At 48.6% G+C, this 18,767-nt stretch overlaps 1 protein-coding gene across 1 annotated transcript; it reads left to right on the top strand.

The window, feature by feature from the left end:
• Nucleotides 1-16,600: 16,600 nt before the first annotated feature.
• LOC129406497 (cell division control protein 42 homolog) lies at nt 16,601-17,553 on the top strand. The gene has a single exon (XM_055144487.1). It carries the CDS (start codon nt 16,675-16,677, stop codon nt 17,320-17,322), a length of 648 nt encoding a protein of 215 aa, XP_055000462.1. The 5' UTR covers nt 16,601-16,674; the 3' UTR covers nt 17,323-17,553.
• The last annotated feature ends 1,214 nt before the right edge of the window (nt 17,554-18,767 follow it).

Raw genomic sequence — 18,767 nt, 5'->3', positions numbered from 1 at the left:
CACTCCTGGTGGGGCTCGGGAGACCATCTGGGGTGCTGGGGACCAAATTTGGGTGAGCTGCATGCAAGGCAGCCACTCTACACGCTGTCCTCCATCCAGACACACCCCAAGCTTGCTTTGCCTCTCCCCTCCATGGGGACCTCATCACTCCTCCATAGCTTTTAGAAAACAATTTACGGGGTGATGGGAAAGGCGATTGACCATCAAGCTTGGGGGTTGGAGCAGTGATCCCTGACACCCCATCGGCTCTCCTTGAGCCCCGACATGAGAGATCCCTGAGCATCGCTGGGTGTGGCCTCCCAGACAAGCCAAAACCATCCGGGGGTGTGGGGTGGGCCGGAGAATCCTGCCTGGTCCTGTGCATGCAGGGAAGTGCGGGTCTGGGCTGGTTTGCCAGAGGGAGGAGGGAAGGCCGGTGTCCGGGAGGCGTAGGGCCCCCCTGGTTCTGTCCCTTCCTGCCCGTGTGACCCTCGGCAGTGACCTGGTTCATTCTGCCACAGTGGCTGGGAGGCAACGGAGGTACCTAGCGAGAGCCTTTGTCCTCCAGGTCCTCACAGAGACAGGATGGGGGAGGTGGGACTGCTGACCCAGATGGGGCCGGGCGGGCCCATGCGGCGGCTCAGAAGCTGCAGAGCTCCCAGGACCAAGTGCTTTTCTGTTTGCTCTTGGGGTTGGCTGGGGGGCTACACCCAGCAGTGCTCAGGCTGACTCTGCACTGAGGGAATCATTCCTGGTGGGGCTTGGAGGACCCTAAGTGGCACCAGGGACCAAACTGGGCAAGCCAGGCACCTGCTCGCTGTCCTACCTCTGACTCCAACCCAGAGGACTGATGTCCAATCTGACTTTCCCGTCACCTCATGCAAAAAAATAAAATAAGGCTACAGGGGGCTGGAGTGGTAGGACAGCGGGGAGGGCATTTGCCTTGCATACATTCCACTCGAGGTCAATCCCTGGCATCCCATAGGGTCCTCTGAGCACCCCCAGGGGTAATTCCCAAGAGCAGAGCCAGGAGTCAGCATTAAGCACCAACACCAAAATGAGACCAAATGAAAGTAGAACACCACATGGTCCAGCGGGCCCAGCCTCTCCACCGAAGGAGTCGGAGAATTTTTCCTGGAAGCAATCCTGGACCACTGAGGCCTGCGAGGCAAGATTCATAGCACTGGGGCAGGAAGTGGGAACCCCACAAGAGTCCCTGTCCATGGTGAGGAGGCCTTGGACAGGGCTGTGGGGTTGGGGTCCCTCCATAGAATGCTCTGGATCCTGAGTGAAAAAGGATCCCACCATTTCCGACCGCAGCCCAGAACAAGTGGAGATAAAAATTACTGGGCCAAGCTCAAAGGATGAGCACAGGTACCCAAGCCTTAGTTCTTCAGAGAAGGCACTTGCCTGGCACACAGCTGACGTGGGTTCGATCCCCAACATCCCATATGGTTCCCCAAGTACTACCAGGAGTGATTCCTGAGCACAAAGTCAGGCGTCTGCCCTGAGTACCATTGGGTGTTGCCCAAAACAAAACAAAAGGTCTGAGCACAGGCTTTGCATCCAGGATACTGGGACCTTTGTTATGGTTTTATTTTGTTGGCTTTTTTTATTTTTTTTTTGTTGTTGTTTTTGCTTTTTTGGATGGGCTGGAGCGATAGCACAGTGGGTAGGGCATTTGCCTTGCACGCGGCTGACCCGGGTTTGATTCCTCCATCGCTCTCGGAGAGCCCAGCAAGTTTCCGAGAGCATCCCACATGCATGGCAAAGCCTGGCAAGCTATACGTGGCATATTCGATATGCCAAAAACAGTAACAACAGCCCCACAATGGAGACATTACTGGCGCCCGCTGGAGCAAATCGATGAACAACGGGACGACACTGCTACAGTGCCTTTTGGGTCAATCCAGCAATGCTCAGGGGTTACTCCTGACTCTGCACTCAGGAATTACTCAGTGCTCAGGGGACCATATGGGATGCTGGGAATCGTACCCAGGTTGTGCACGTGCAAGGCAAACACCCTACCTGATGTGATATCACTCCACTCCCCTTGTTATGGTTTCTCTTTTATTTTTTGGGCCACATCCAGGCAATCCTCAAAAATTTGTCCTAGCTCGGCACTTAATGTTCACTTCTGACAGTGCTCAGGAGCTACAGTGCCAGAAATGTAGTATTGTCCACATGCAAGGCAAGTGCCCTGCCCGCTGTACTATTTCTCTGGCCCCAAACAACCAGGGCAGTTACCAGCCAAGTTGTGCCCGACACGTTAAACATTGTGTTTGGTTGGTTGGTTTTTATTTGGGGATCACCTCTGGTGGTGCTCAGGGATCAATCCTGGTGGTGCTCAGGGACCCTACGGGATGCCAGAGATCGAAGCTCAGTTGGCCATGTGCAAGGCCAGCATGCTCCCCGCTGGACTATGGCTCCGACCCCTGAAAGTCTTACCCGCGCAGGGGCTGGAGAGTCAGTACAGGGCCAGGAGGTGAAGGCGATTGCTCTGCACGCGGCCAACCACGGTTCTATCCCGGCCTCCCATAGGGTCCCTAAGCACCACCAGGAGTGATTCCTGAGTGTAGAGCCTGGAGTAATGCCTGAGCATTGCCGGGTATGACTCCCCCCAAAAATGTCTCCAAGGGTTTGTAGCTGGAGGGAGAGCACAGCAGGGCGGGCATCTGTCCTGCACACAGCCAGCTTGGGTTCGATCCGGCATCCAGTATTGTCCTCCGAGCACGGCCAGGAGTAACCCTGGAGCATTGCTGGGTGTGTGGCCCTGGCAAACAAACAAAAGAATTCCCACACTCCAGGGGCTGGAGCAATAGGACAGTGGGGACGGAATTTGCTTCCCAGGTTACTGACAGGTACAATCTGTAGCATCGCATAGGATCCCTGAGCAATGCCAGGAGTGATCCCTGAGCACGGCCAGGGTCAACCCCTGAGCATCACCAGGGGTGTGGCCCAAACACTAAAAAAAAAAAAAAGTAACATAATAGGAGACTAACACCTACTTTGCAGAGCTGAGGGCCAGGAGGATGGCTCCAGGCTTGGAGCCGGCCTCGCGTGCTGGGGAAAGGGCAGCTGGGACAGAGAAGGGACCACTAAGTAAACGATGGTTGGAGGACTCACTGGGGAAGGGAGGTGCGCGCCGAAAGTAGACTATGGATCAAGCCTGAGGGCCACTCAGGACCTGTGTTGCAAACCACAGCCCTCAGAGGGAGAGAGGGAGTAAGAGGGAATGGCTCTGCACAGAGGCGGGGGGGGGGGGGGGGCAGGAGGGATATTGGGAACATTGGTGGTGGAGAACGAGCACTAGTGTAGGGATGGGTACTCAGTCATTTCATGTTTGAAACGTAATCACCAAAGTTTGTACATCTGTAACTGTTTTTCACGGTGATTCGTTAATAAATAAATAAATAAATAAATCCATATGTTTGAGTGTCTCCGGCGTGAGGCCTTGGGTATGATCCCCGGTGCCCTTACACATGCCGAGTGCGATGCTGGTGGCACAGCCAGACAGGAACAAGCTTGGAGCTGTAGCACAGCAGGGAAGGTGTTTTGAACACAGCCTGTGTGAGTCCCATCCTGCGCAGCCCATAGTCTCCCCTGAGACTCTCCAAGCGTGATCCCTGAGCACAGAACCAGGAGTCAGTTCTGAGTACCTTTGGATGTGACCCCCGAACATCAATCTTTAAAAATTCTCCGTTGTGCTCTGGTGACTGTGCAGCGTTTCTCAGCCGTTTCCTGGCCGCAACCCCCTTCTGACTTAGCTCCTTCCCATGACACAGAATAAGACCTACTTGCCTTGTAGGAGTTCGATCCCCGGAGCTGCAGCGTTCGGCCAGCCAGTCCAGACAGCTCAGGTATCTGGACCCTGCCCCACCCAAAAGAGTGTGAGTCCCAGAACGACTGCACCAAAAGACACGCACTCCACGTCGGCTGCAAGGACCCCTCCTCCAGGAAGCCCGCTGTGATTCCCGCAACTGAAGAGAACTTCTTGCCCTCCTCCCTACCTTCTTTTCCTCTGTGGCACCCCCTCTGGCTTTGCTGACGCACCTGTTCATCCAACTAGAGTCAGAAGTCTAGGAGGGCCCCGATATTTGTAGTCTATGGGTGAGTATGTGTTTGTGTGTCTCTGTGCACGTGTGTGTGCTTCGATGTGTGTGCACTTTGTGTGTGCATGTGCGTGTGTGTGTATGCTTGTGTGTGCATGTGGGTCATCACGTGTGGATCTGGCTGAGCCTACAGATGGATGCATTTGGGGGGTCCTGAGGTAGGGGGGTAGGATGAGGATTTGATGGGGCCAGGGCCTTGATCCATTTGTGTCTGTCACCCCCTCCATCAGCCGGCTCTGTCCATCCTGGGAGATCCACCCTGGCCTCCCCCCTTCCACAGCTGGGAGTCAGGGGCTGAAATTGCCCCAGAGTACAAGATGCCATTCCTTAGGGGTCCTGGGAACCTGCCCAGCAGCATATGCAAATCAGGGGGCGTGCCCTGGCGCTTCTGTCGCTGCCTGCTGCTGTTCCTCATTCTGGAACGCTCTGTGAGCTCCTTCCAGAGGTCTCTGGAAACTATTAATTGCGCCTCCTTCCAAATTCCTGCCTGTGTGCTTCTCCCTGTTTTGTTTTGGGCCACACACCGGCGATACTCAGGGTTTCCTCCCGGCTCTGCACTCAGGAATCACTCCTGGCGGTGCTCAGGGGACGCTATGGGATGCCGGGGATGGGACTCTGGTCAGCAGCTTGCAAAGCCAGTGCCCCACTTACTGTACTACCCCGCCCAGCCTGGGCCGCGTGCATTTTACCCTGAGTCTGTGTGTGCGTGCTGCATGTGTGTATGTGCTTGTTTTTTAAAATATTTTTTATTTTAGTTTTGATTTCAGGGCCACACCCAGTGGTTTTACTCCTGGTTCTGATTTCAGGAATTGTTCTTGGCAGGCAGGGGGACCATATGGGGTACCAGGAATGGAACCCCAGGCTACAGTGTGCAAGTAACTGTACCTTGCTCTGTGCTATTACTCCAGCCCTTTATTACCTTTATTATTTTTTAATGAAGGTTGGTTTGCCTTTGGCCACACCAACTAGTGATGGGAATTAGAGAAACAGTCTGAACCCCACCCTCTCCCAGGACAACGGCAGGAACTTGCCAAAGTGGCTTTGGCTTCCTTATTTTATTTGGGTATTCAGGGTCTTGGGGCAGACCACCCCCCCTCCAGGGAGCTCAAGAAACCAGAAAGGGTGCGAGAGCCCAGGTTGGTCACAAACAGCAAAACCCCTGCCTCGATCTCCCATCTCTCTGTCCCGACCCCCGTTATTCAAAATTTGCTGCCATGGACCCCATCACCCCTCATGTCTGAGTGCTCCTCATTCCCCTCTCCCTGGAGAACAAAAAGCCCAGCCCAACTATTTGTCTCTTCCTTCACTGATGAAGGATAAAGGGGAGATTAAGATCAAGTACTCCCTGGGGCTGGAGTGATAGCACAGGGGATAGGGCGTTTGCCTTGCATGGGGCCCGACCCAGGTTCGATTCCCAGCATCCCATAGGGTCCCGATGCACTGCCAGAAGTGATTTCTGAGTGTATGAGCCAGGAGTAACCCCTGTACATCGCCTGGTGTGACCCAAAATGCAAAAATGCAAACAAATCAAAGAAAGAAAGAAAGAATGAAGGAAGGGAGGGAGAAAGAGAGGAAGGGAGGAAGGAAGAAATAAGCTTTGGGTTGGAAGATTCAGGAGGAAGTGTGGACCTTCAAGTCGCTCTTCCACCCACCCCACTGGAGGAACCACCGAACCTCTGAATAAATTTTTTGAAAATCCTTGGAGATCTTGGGATATTTCTGTGCTCCATCTCCATGTGCTAATTCTGCACATTCATTCCTAAACAAGCCCCCCCGCTTCACCCCAAAACTCGGGGGTTACCAGACTGAAATTTCCGCCCATACCCCTCCACCGAGGTGAACAGGGCAAGCACAATGTTTAGAACATCTGAAATCTATGGGATTCCCCAAAACTCTGGCAGGGAGTAAGAGAGTGTTTGGGGGTCCTTCAAAATGTACAGAGTGGGGTGCCGGAGCTAGAATACAGCGGGGTGGGTGTTTGCTGTGCACGTGGTGGACCTGGGTTCTATCCCCAGCATCCCATATGGTCTCCTGAGCACCGCCAGGAGTAATTCCTGAGTGCAGAGCCAGGAGGAATCATGAGCAACGCTGGGTGTGACCCGGAAAAGCAAAAAAAAAAAGTATGGGGGGGTGGGAAGAGGTGTGAGGATGACCGTGATGGGAAACCTTAAAAAGGGCCAAGAAAATGGGACAGGAATGTGGGCAGGCTCTTGCCTTGCCTCGGCCCACCTGGGTTCGATCCCCTGCACCATAGGAAGCCTCGAACCCCCACACCTTTAGCTCTACTCTAGCCACCCCCAGATAAAGCCAGAGCACTGGTGTGGCAGGGTGGGGGGCTGCAGAGGTGGTCGAGGATTAGGGGTCTTTCTCCTGAGAGCTGGAAAGTCCGGGGAGCTTCAGCAGGTTCTGGAGGGAGGTCAGGAGCAGGGGTGGACATTCCTGATAGAAACGCAGGGACAGGGACACGGACGGAAATGCTCCACAGCGCCGTCTTGTGGTGATGGAGAGGAAGTAGTGCGTCCCGGGTTTACAGGGAAGATTTCCAGCCCTGGGTTTGGCGTCAATGATTAAGGATCAAGTGCGCTCCCCTCGCGAATCCAAGCACCCCATATAGTTCCCTGAGCACCTACAGGAGAAATTAATGAAAGAATAGCCAGAAGCCACCCCAGAACATTGACGGGTGTGACCCCAACCAGAAACTTGTGTCACTTGTATCACATGTCATCCTGTTGATCTTCGGTTTGCTCGAGCGGACACCAGTAATGTCTCCATTCATCCCTGTGGTGTGCTACTGTAGCCCAACGGCATCTGCTCGCTCCAGGAACACGAAGAGCCTCAAACCATTCATTCAGAGTTTTGACGAAGTCTGACCATCTTGTAGGTGGGCGGCCATGTGGTCTTTTGATGTCCCGTGGAATCCAGTCGGTAACAGCTCAAAGGGCTCAATCACAGATATCGCAAGGGGGATTCAGAACTTTTCTTGCTCAGAGCGAAGAGAACAAATAATGTAAGAAAATAACCTTGCCTTGCTCGTTCCAGGCCATGTTCAATCCTCTGCACCCCTCGAGGTCCAGAGACAAAGCTGGGGCAACCCATTCGACCCCCAGAGGAGATTCAGCCATGTACCCCACAAAGACCTGAAGGCGGAATCGAACTCAGGTTACTCAAGTAAAAGACAAGCACCCACAGGCTCTCCTACCGCTGCACCTGTGGAAGCTGCTTGCTTGATCCTTAATTACTCCATACTTAACGCTGAAGCTAACTCAAGGGCGGAAAACTCTTAAGAGAAACGGGCCTAGGGAGGAAAGAAAACGCCCATATCGCCATCTCGTGGCTATTCCGCGAAACTACCGCGGCCCGACTTTTCCCACGCTTGAGATTTCCAGTCCTTTGCTTTGCTTCAATGTGAGGGGACAGGGTCATTAAGGATCAAGCAAACAGTGCAGCCTCTGGGACGTGAGCAGAGCGGTGAGTGCTCTGGCTTGCAGTCACAGGTCCATGGTTCTTTCTTTGGCTCTCCACACAGCCCGACCATCACGCCGGAGTGATTCCTGAGTGCAGAGCCAGGAGAACCCCTGAGCGTTGCTGGGTTTGTGGCCCCCAAACCATGAACAAACAAAATAGAACCAAAACAGCCTCAGTCCGTTGGTGGCGATTCCCTCACCCCAACGTGGTGGGTTCTGAGCTGTATCTTGCTGTATCCCTGTATCTTCTCTGTAGAAGAGGTTTGAGGCACCCTCAGAACGTGGGGTGATGGCACGTGGGGTTGACTATAACTGGAAACCTTTCCAAAGAGCTGGGTCACAGAGAGAGCAAGGTGGGTTCAGCACTTCTCTTGTTCAAAGTTAACAGAACAACAACAGAATAATCTCACCCTGCTCGTAGATGACCAGGTTCAATCCCATGTACTCAATGGTCTCCAGAAACCTGCGGGCCCACACCAAAGCATCCCCCCTCCAAAAGAATATATCCTCGGAGCCAGAGCTACAGTACAGCAGATAGGGCATTTGCCGTGCACGCAGCCAACCCAGGTCCAATCCCCATTATTCCATATGGTCCCCCAGGCACCGCCAGGATTACTGGCTGCAGAGCCCGGAGTAACCACTGAACATCGCTGGGTGTGACCCAAAAAGGAAAAAAAAGAAAAAGCAAAAAACAAACTCCTTGGCAGAAGTGATGTATTTAGAATTTCCAGGGAAGGAGACTGCCGGGTCTTAGGCTCATTATTCCTGTGTTAATTAGAATTCTCCTTCACTCACCCCCAGTCCCTCTGATGGCTGTTACCTTCACCCCAGACATCTGGAGATGCCGGAGTTGAACCTGGCCTCTGCCACCCTCCTCCATGGAGAACAGAAGACATGGGACTTCTCATGTGTAAAGGAAGCCCAAAACTCTCCCAGGATGGAAGATGGCACCCTCAGCAATGTGGGGTGCTGTGGTGTGGGGACGTGGGGTCTGGAGACCTTTAGAACTGAGTTGGTTGGAGACACCATACTGCGGGAAGGCACAGCCTCTCCTGTGTCACCCTGTTTGCTCTCGGGCAGCTGGCTCTGGGGCACTGTGCACTGGTGTCCCTCCACACAGAGAGTGAGAGGGGCGAGCCCCAGGCAGTATGGACCCCCAGACACAGTCCACCAGTTTATTCTCTGACCCGAGGCCCAGCAGGGCATGGTCAGGGCTGGAAGATGCTGGACTCTCACATCCCCTCCAGCCCCTGGTGGGTGTAAGCGAGTGGAATCCACCAGAAGCGGCCTCCTCTTGGCACATGGACCCCTCGAGAATAAAGGCAGGACCATTGGGATCTGGGGACACCCCCCAACCCTCACTCGACCCCCCTACCTGGTCCACACCTCCTGATGATTCAGGGGAGGGGGTTGGACGCAGGGGTGAGGCAGTGTCTGGAGTTGGGCTGAGGGGGGCACACAGCTACGCCAGGGGGGCCCAGTTCCTTCTGGAGTCAGACTTTGACTCCTACACTCAGGGACTCCACATCCGCTGTGCTCCCCCAAATGTCAGGGGAAGCCAATGAGCAGTCTTGCATTGAACAGGAGGAAATGTAGTAGTCAACAAGGAAGTCCGGGGTACCAGAGTTTTGGGGGGACAGGTCAAGAGGCAGGTTTGGGGGGGCCTGTATCAGCTCCAAGCTGGTAGTCCTTTGTATGGGGTGCAGGGGTCCTCAACTTCCAGATAAACTTCCGATGCACCCCCCAGGAGAGGAGGGGGGTGGTTTGGGGTCCCCAGGGGGCTAAAGAAGGAAGAAGATTCCTCTTGTATGAACGTGAGGCAGTTCCAGGAGAAGATAAATAGGGCGGCGGAGGCCTCAGCACCATTAGTGCCCCCGTGGGAGCGTCCCGTCTGTTCCCCCTCCTGTGACCCCCAAAACTCAGCAACTGAAGCAGATGGGCCCCAGCTGAAAGTGAACTTTTGGGTCAGGCTGTCCGAAGCCTGCGGCCACCACGTCTAGCAGAGGTAGGACAGTTCCTGGCACTACTGAATTCCAGCAGACTTGGCCTGGCCCTTCCGGAACTGCTGGGGTGCGGGCGGGGCCGGATCAAAGCCCTGATTGACATGTGCAAGACCAGCGCGTCTGGGTAAGGGACAAATTGGGATCAAGGGGAGGTCAAAGTCAGGAGCAGGTTTACTTCCGGGCCTGGGCCTGAGGACTTAGCCTCTGAGCTCAGGTCTGGGGTCTCCTGGAGGGTGAACCAGGCTTGGGATTTAGGGTGTGGCCCGGTCAGGTGAGGCTGGAATCGGGATTGAGACCACAAACAGGACGGAGATGGGGGTGGGGTGATCAGGATCAAGCAGGGTGGGGGACCCCCGTTTCCTGCGATCAGGGACGAAGCAAGCCTAGAGCACTTAACGTGGGGTGGGCCTGGGTGTCCAGAACGTCCCCTGTATCCCTGTTGGTCCACGTGGACCCTGGGAGGCAGAATGGGGGCGGAGTCAGGCTCAGAAGGGGCGGGGCTAGCAATGTCACTCTCGCCCCTTACCCCGCCTCCCGCCGGAAGTGAGCAATGGGCCCCGCCCCACGCGCGAAAGTCCGGCAGGGAGCACTCCTGAGTGGGGCCGTGGGAACCTGCCAGGCCTGGGGCTCAGCGCTGCACAGTCGGGACAGAGGCCACTTGAGTGACCCTGCGTGCAGGGCTGGGCTCCAGAGTCCTGTCTGCAGGTACCAGGATGGGGTCCGGGAAGGTGTGGGCGCTCGCCCTCCCGGGGCCCCACTCACCGCATCGCCCTTGTCGCCTCCGCTCCCCTTGTGGCCGGGTGTGGCCCTGTCTCCCCGCACAGGAGTGGACACGAGGAAGGACCCGTCCCCCCACCCCGGGGGCTCCCCCAAGCTCCTCTCACCTTGTCCCCCTCCTCACCGGAAGGGCCGGCTGCAATTGCGGGCCCAGGAAGTCCCAGTGGCCCAGGGGTCTCGTCTTTGCTGATGCCCCCGGGGGGCCACTTTCACCTGGTCGGGGGAGGGGAGAGGGGTTAAGAAACCAGGGCGGAAGTGGACTTCTCTCCTGTGCGGCCAACAGGACCTTGACCTCCACTCTGACCAGGGAGTCCGATATTCCCGGTGGGACTCAGAGGTCCCCGCTCCCCTGGGGAGCACTGTAGGGAGGGAGAGGCTATGGGGAGTCTCCCTGTGAAGGACACCTGAGCTGGAGGGTCCCTCACAGAGCAGGCAGAGAGACTGCCTCTATTCTTTTTCCTTTGCTTTGGAAACCACACCCATTGATGCTCAGGGCTGACTCCTGGTGGTGCTCAGGGGACTGAGTGGGAGGTTTTGATTCGAACCCGGGTCAGCCGGGTGCAAGGCAAGCGCCTTCCCTGCTGTCCCATCGCTCCAACCCTCTGCCTAGAGCCCCGTATGGCTTTCAGCTCACCCACAGAGAAGCCCAGTATGGAAGAAATAAAGAAAGGGAGAGATAAAGAAATAAAGATAGAAAGAAAGGAAGAAGAAAAAGAAAGGGAGAAAGAAATAAAGAAACATAGAAAGAAAGAAAGGAAGACGAAGAAAAAGAGAAAGAAAGGGAATAAAGACATATAGAAAGAAAGAAAGGAAGAGAAAAAAGAAAGGGGGAAAGAAATAAAGAAGTGTAGAAAGAAAGGAAGGAAGAAGAAGAAAAAAGAGAAAGAAAGGGAATAAAGAAATATAGATAGAAAGAAAGGAAGAAGAAAAAGAAAGGGAATAAATAAATATAGATAGATAAAAAGGTAGAAGAAAAAGAGAAAGAAAGGGAATAAAGAAATATAGATAGAAGAAAAAGAAAGACAGGGAGAAAGAAATAAAGATAGAAAGAGAAGAAAGAAAGAGAAAGAAAGAAGAATAGAAAGAAAGGAAGAAGAAAAAGAAAGGGAATAAAGAAATATAGATAGAAAGGAAGAAGAAGTAAAAGGGAAAGAAAGGGAGAAAGAAATAAAGATAGAGAAGAAAGAAAAAAGGGGGAAAATGAAATATAGATAGAAAGAAAGAAAAAAGAAAGAAAGGAAATAAAGAAAGAGAGACAGGAAGAAAGAAAGAAAGGGAAAAGAAGAAAAGGAGAAAGAAAGGGAGAAAGAAAAATAATAAATAAAGGAAGAAAAGAAAAAAAGGTAGTGGGTAATTCTGTAACATCACAGCAGGATACCTATGTGAACACCCTGAACTCTCTAACAGACATGGCTGGTCTGCCTTTAAAGGAACAGATAATGCGAGGCCTCCTTGAGAGGGTACAAAAATATTGTCATTGGTTTAAGCCAAAAATATAGAACAATTTAGATTTATGGACAAAAGTAGGGAGAGAATTGTGTTATGCTAAAAACATGGAGATTTAAATATCAATACCCAAAAATCCATGGCCTTCGTATATGCAAACAGTGAGGCAGAGGAAAGGGACATGAAAAAAGCAATCCCATTCACAATCGTGCCCCAGAAAGTCAAGTACCTCGGAATCAGCTTAACTAAGGAAGTAAAGGACCTCTACAAAGAAAACTATAAAACGCTACTCCATGAAATAAAAGAGGACACGAGGAAATGGAAACATATTCCCTGCTCATGGATAGAGAGAATCAACATTGTCAAAATGGCAATACTCCCCAAAGCATTATACAGATTCGATGCCATCCCTATAAAGATACCCATGAAATTCTTCAAAGAAATGGATCAAGCAATCCTGAAATTCATATGGAACAACAAACGCCCACAGATAGCTAAAACAATTCTTGGGAAAAAGATGATGGGAGGCATCACCCTCCCCAACCTCAAACTTTACTACAAAGCGGTAACAATTAAAACAGCATGGTACTGGAACAAAGGCAGAGCCACAGACCAATGGAACAGGGTGGAATATCCCTACACACAACCTCAAATGTATGATCATCTAATCTTTGAGAAGGGAGCAAGAAGTGTGAGGTGGAGCAAGGAAAGCCTCTTTAACAAATGGTGCTGGCACAACTAGACAACCACATACAAAAGAATGGGCTTAGATCTTGACCTGACACCATGCACAAAAGTCAGATCAAAATGGATTAAAGACCTCAACATCAGACCACAATCCATAAGGTACATTGAAGACAAAGTCGGCAAAACCTTCCCACGATATTGAAGCTAAGGGTCTCTTCAAAGATGACATGCAACTGATCAACCAAATAGAAACAGAGATAAACAAATGGGACTATATTAAATGAAGAAGCTTCTGTACTGCAAAAGATAGAGTGACCAGAATACAAAGACTATCTACAGAACGGGAAAGAAAATTTGCCCAATACCCATCTGATAAGGGGTTGATATCAAGGGTATATAAGGCACTGGTTGTACTCTACAAGAAGAAAACATCCAACCCCATCAGAAAAAGGGGCAGAGAAATGAACAGAAACTTTCCCAAAGAAGAGATACGAATGGCCAAAAGGCACATGAAAAACTGCTCTTTATCACTATCACTAATCATCAGAGAGATACAGATCAAAACAACTATGAGATACCACCTCACACCACAGAGAATGGCACACATCCAAAAGAACAAAAGCAACTGCTGTTGGAGTGGATGTGGGGACCCTTCTACACTGTTGGTGGGAATGCCGACTTCTTCAGCCCTTCTGGAAAACAATATGGATGCTCCTGAAAAAATTCGAAATTGAGTCCCTATTTGACCCAGCAATACCACTTCTGGGAATATATCCCAGAGAAACAAGTCTAGTCGAAATGACATCTGCACTTATATTTTCATCGCAGCACTGTTTTCAATAGCCAGAACCTGGAAAAAACCCGAGTACTGAAGAACACTGGTTAAAGAAACTCTGGTACATCTATATAATGGAATACTATGCAGCTGTTAGAAAAGATGAAGTCATGAATTTTGCATATAAGTGGATCAACATGGAAAGTATCATGCTAAGTGAAATGAGTCAGAAAGAGAGTCACAGACATAGAAAGATTGCGCTCATCTGTGGAATATAAAATAACAGTAGGAGACTAACACCCAAAAATAGTAGAAATAAGCACCAGGTGGTTGGCATGGCTTGGAAGCTGGTCTCACAGGCTGGGAGAAAAGGCAGTTCAGATAGAGAAGGGAACATCAAATAAACTGTGGTTGGAGGACCCGCTCAGGAGGGGAGATGCGTGCTGAAAGTAGACCATAGGTTGAACACGATGGCCACTCCTACCCCTATTACAGACCACAACACCCAAAAGGAGAGAGAGAACAAAAGGAATGCCCTGCCACAGAGGTGGGGGGTTTGGGATTGGGGGGTGGGAGGGATACTGGGTTCACTGATGGTGGAGAATGGACACTGGTGAAGGGAGGGGTGCTCAAGCATTGTATGAGGGAAACACAAGTACGAAATTGTGTAAATCTGTTACTGTACCCTCATGGTGATTCACTAATTAAAAAATAAAAAAATTAAAATAAAAAGAACGACTGGAAAGCTATTTGTCTAAAAATAAGAAAAATAATGGAATTAGACACAAGTGATCTGTTGAATACAGTGTGAAAAACAGTTTCAACAATTTTTCTATTTTTTCACAATAAGATGACCTATTTTTATAATTTAATAAAATTATAACTTAAAATTTTAAAAAATGGAGATTTGATCCCAGCAAAGGAATGGAGCACATACAATTGTATTGCTGCTGCCCTGAATTTTTCACAGTTTGACTTTGAGTATGAGGAGACTTCTCTTTCGTCTTCTCATACGGCTCTCTGCACTGATTCATCAAATTTCAAAGCAACTTACAGAGAAACTCCTGTGTTAGAGGAGAAGAGTGGGGAAGAATCTTTGATTCAGCCTAAATTTGGTGCTAAGCCAACAGCATCTATACTATCTGGTGATTCACATCAAATTGATGATTCACCTGCCTGCCCGGTCTGAGTCTGACAGCTTTGAGTCAGACACAGAGAATTCAGTTTCAAAAGAGGCTGTAAGCACCCAAGAGTTGAGAAAGTTAATAAAAAATTAGATAAATTAATTAGACAAATGAAGTACCTTGAGATGCACCACCCTTCTTAAAGAAGCATAATGCCTCCTGTACAGGGTACCACTGATCCTGACCCTTTGGCAGCTTCTTCCCCTCACTTACATAAGAATAGGGAAGAGGAATCTCTGTGTTGCCCTTCTAAGCTTAGTCCTGAGTTGCATTCTCTGATGCAAAAATCTGAAGCTCCTTTCTATAAGGCAAAATTGAGCCAACAGCCTGCTCAGTTTATGGCTTTTCCAGTTGTTTGTAATCCTGATGTGCAAAGAAAAAGACAGGCAGGGCAATGTGAGCCTGTTCCTTTTCAGTTTCTTTCCTCGCTTAAGCAAGCTGCGACCACGTATAGCGTTACTTCTAATTCTGTGCTAGACCTTCTTGAAAATTTTGCGGAAGCTAATACTGTAATTCAGCTTGATTGGCAAACTCTTGCAAAGGCAGTGCTAGAAAATTCTCAATATGTACAATTTAAATCTTGGTGGAAAGAAGAGGCTGGGAAATATGCTAGAATTCAAACACCAAAACATGTTGATATCACTGTGAATCAGATTTTAGGCACTGGCAAGTGGGCTTTAGCGGAAGAACAAGTCCATTTGAAGGCAAACATTTTAGAAGCTGTTAATAAGAACTGTCTAAAGGCGTGGCGTTATCTTGAGACCTCTGCAAAATGTACTATGGTATTCACAAAAATCTTTCAGGAAGTAAATGAACAGATTTTATTGCCAGACTCCAGGACGCTCTTGAGAAGGCTATACCTGATGAAGGCCTTCGTGAAATGCTTATGCTAACGTTAGCGGTGGAAAACGCTACGGCAGATTGCCAAAAGGCAATCCAAACTGCTAAGTTAATGGGAAAAACTCTCTACATTATTTTATTAAAGTATGTAGGGAAGTGGGAACACCAACTCATCAGGCGCAAATAATAGAAAATAATAGCCACTGCTATTATCCTCTACGGCCCCCTGACCACCCCCAAGAGATCCCTGGGTCCCACAGGTAGTCCCTCAACAAAAATAAATAAAATAAAACATATTATTTCCGTAAAAAGCATTTTTGGGAACTTCATGTGTGACCTATTTTATTTTGTATCCATTTGGATAGATTATTTTTTCTCCACATATTGATAATGACTTTCATTTCTCTTCTTATCTCTTTTCAGTCTTGTTGGATATTTATTTTACTGGCCTTTCAAAAAACTTTAGCATTTTAATCATTTTCTCCATATTTTTTTGTTTTCAGAAAAATAATGCTCTTAAATTTTCTTATCTATATTTTTCTGCTTAAATAAGATGTACTGTTCATTCCCTTTTCTAGATCTTGCAGAGGACACTTAGATTACTGATTTTAGAATGATCTGTTTTTAAATAATATAAACATTTAATACTTTGAGTTTCTCTCTCCAATTTTATTTCAAAATATTTCTATAGAATATGTAGCTTTTTAAATAAAATTTCTCTATTTCACCCATGGAATAAAATCACCTTGCTTGATATTAAAAATTTAGATTTCTATTTTTGTGTGTAGTTATCAATGGATAGTTTCACTCTCTAAGGGTCTGTGTGTATGTATATATATCACTGTCACTGTCATCCCGTTGCTCATCAATTTGCTCAAGCGGGCACCAGCAATGTCTCCATTGTGAGACTTCTTGTTACTGTTAAATCATATAGGCCACGGGTAGCTTGCTAGCTCTGCGGTGCTGGCAAGATACTCTCGGTAACTTGCCGGGCTCTCCGAGAGGGATGAAGGAATTGAACCCAGGTCGGCTGCATGGAAGGCAAATACCCTACCCACTGTGCTATATTTATAAGTGATAAATACAAATGAAATTCTTCAATAAAATAAAACCAGGACCAGGTAGAGCATTCAAGTCTTAGAGCAATTGCAAAGCACCCATAGCACCTGTGTTCTGCGTTTGGTCCTCAGCAGCACAGGATGTAGCCTTGGTGACTCCCAATGCCAGGCCTGGCCACTGAGCTCCCTGACCCACAGGGGGCCTAAGGGGAACCCAGATATCTTAATAAAGATGCCCCTCCGGAGTGTCTTAAGAACGACCCCTATTGGCAGTGCTGCCAACGCCCTGGCAGAGGAGCTGAGGTCATCACTGAAGTTGAAGTAAAGTGGATACAAAACTGTTTCAGCAATGCAGACAATTAAGTGTGTTGTTGTGGGTGATGGTGCCGTTGGTAAAACATGTCTCCTGATATCCTATACAACAAACAAATTTCCGTCTGAGTATGTACCAACGGTTTTTGACAACTATGCAGTCACTCTTGTGATTGGTGGAAAGCCATATACTCTGGGACTTTTTGATACGGCAGGGCAAGAGGATTATGACAGATTACGGCCACTGAGTTACCCACAAACAGATGTATTTTTAGTCTGCTTTTCAGTGGTCTCTCCATCCTCATTTGAAAATATGAAAGAAAAGTGGGTGGCTGAGATAACTCACCACTGTCCGAAGACTCCTTTCTTACTTGTTGGGACCCAAATTGATCTCAGAGATGACCCCTCTACTACTGAAAAACTTGCCAAGAACAAACAGAAGCCTATCACTCCAGAGACTGCGGAAAAGCTGGCGCGCGACCTGAAGGCTGTTAAATATATGGAGTGCTCTGCACTCACACAGAAAGGCCTAGAGGATGTATTTGATGAAGCAATATTGGCTGCCCTGGAGCCTCCAGAGCCGAAGAAGAGCCGCAGGTGTGTGCTGCTGTGCACGTCTCTCCAGAGTCCTTTCTGCACAGCTGGTGTCGGCATCATACTAAAAGCAATGTTTAAATCAAACTAAAGATTAAAAATTAAAATTCGTTTTTGCAATAATGACAAAGGCCCTGCACCTACCCACATGCACTCATGTAAGACAGGCTCATAGGAATGGCCCTCCCTCTCCTGATACTAGTGAATTTTGAGTCATTGTGTATTTGTCAGAAAAGTGATCAGTACTACTTTCAGTTTTGCTGTTTTAAAATTTTTTTGTTTGTTTTGTTTTTGTTTAAAAGCAAGGCATGCTTGTGATGACTCTTTAACAGAGTAATTCGGATTGTTAAAGCTGCTCTGGGGCTCCACTCTGGAGTAATCTGGGGCATCTAGTAATTGGGTTTTTTTTCCCCGTCCTTTTTTTTTTCCTTTTGTGGAGCAGGGGGAGTGTGTGTAGGGTCAGTTTTTATTTAGTCCTTTTTGTTTTTATTTTTTATTTTTAATTCATTAACTATTGTATAGCCATTAAGGAGAGGAGGATGGATGGATTGCACATTCCACGTCCTACGCCTGGTTTAGAGGACATGCTCCCTGCCTGGTGCTCTTAGGAAGGAGTATAGCAGATGCCTCGTGCAGTAAAAATATTCATTTTTGAAAGTTGCCTTTTCTCTCCACCCGAGTAGGTTCGGTTTTTGATGAAACTCATGAAAGTGGAACCAGATTTGCCCCTCCTCTTTTCTAGGATGCACTATATATGTGACTGTGACTTTCAAGGAAATATGTTTGCCATTTAATTTTTTTAAAAAGTTTTTTCCCCTGAAGTTAATTTCTAACTTCTCTAACAAGTGAAAAGTATTGCACCTTTTGAAATATACCGAATGGATTGAGTACATAATTAAAAAGCATTTTTCCCTTCTCAATCATTGTCTTATATGCTTAGCATAGACAAGATGTGTAATAGTACAGTAGTCCTAGAAATAGCTGAAGACCTGGTATATAGAGAAAATATGAGGGGTGGTGCTAGAGGAAAGATACCCTTGCAATGATATGCAACCTGTTCCAAGTTAAGAAGATGGAGACCTGCTTCATTAAGAAGCTAGGGATGGGGTGCGGTGGGGAGAACACTTAACAACATGGGGACCAGCCAGGGGCATCCCTTTATTTCTGTTGTGCATCTGAGAACCCTAGAGCAGCCAACTGAGGCTCTAGGTTAATTAAAATTACAAAACAAAAAAATGGGGAACAGAGACTTATAAAGACTCTTTATGATAAGTGTTAATAGGATTTTATCAGCTCATTTTGGTTGCGAAAATTCCAGTTTTTAAAAATGGTCGGATAATTTTTCCCACCTTCCCCAATCCTAATTCTTGTAGAATAATTAGTGTTGAACAATGCTCTCTCATGTCTCAATTCTTTGTATAAGCATTCTTTTCAGATGTATTAAACGAAAAACGCTTCAAAAAAAAAAAAAGAATGACCCCTATTGGGGCTGGAGCAATAGCACAGAGGGTAAGGCGTTTGCCTTGAACGCAGCCA

The sequence above is a fragment of the Sorex araneus genome, chromosome 7, assembly GCF_027595985.1.
Source record: "Sorex araneus isolate mSorAra2 chromosome 7, mSorAra2.pri, whole genome shotgun sequence".
NCBI classification, from domain to species: Eukaryota; Metazoa; Chordata; class Mammalia; order Eulipotyphla; family Soricidae; genus Sorex; species Sorex araneus.
This window is presented reverse-complemented; position numbering and strand designations above follow the sequence as displayed.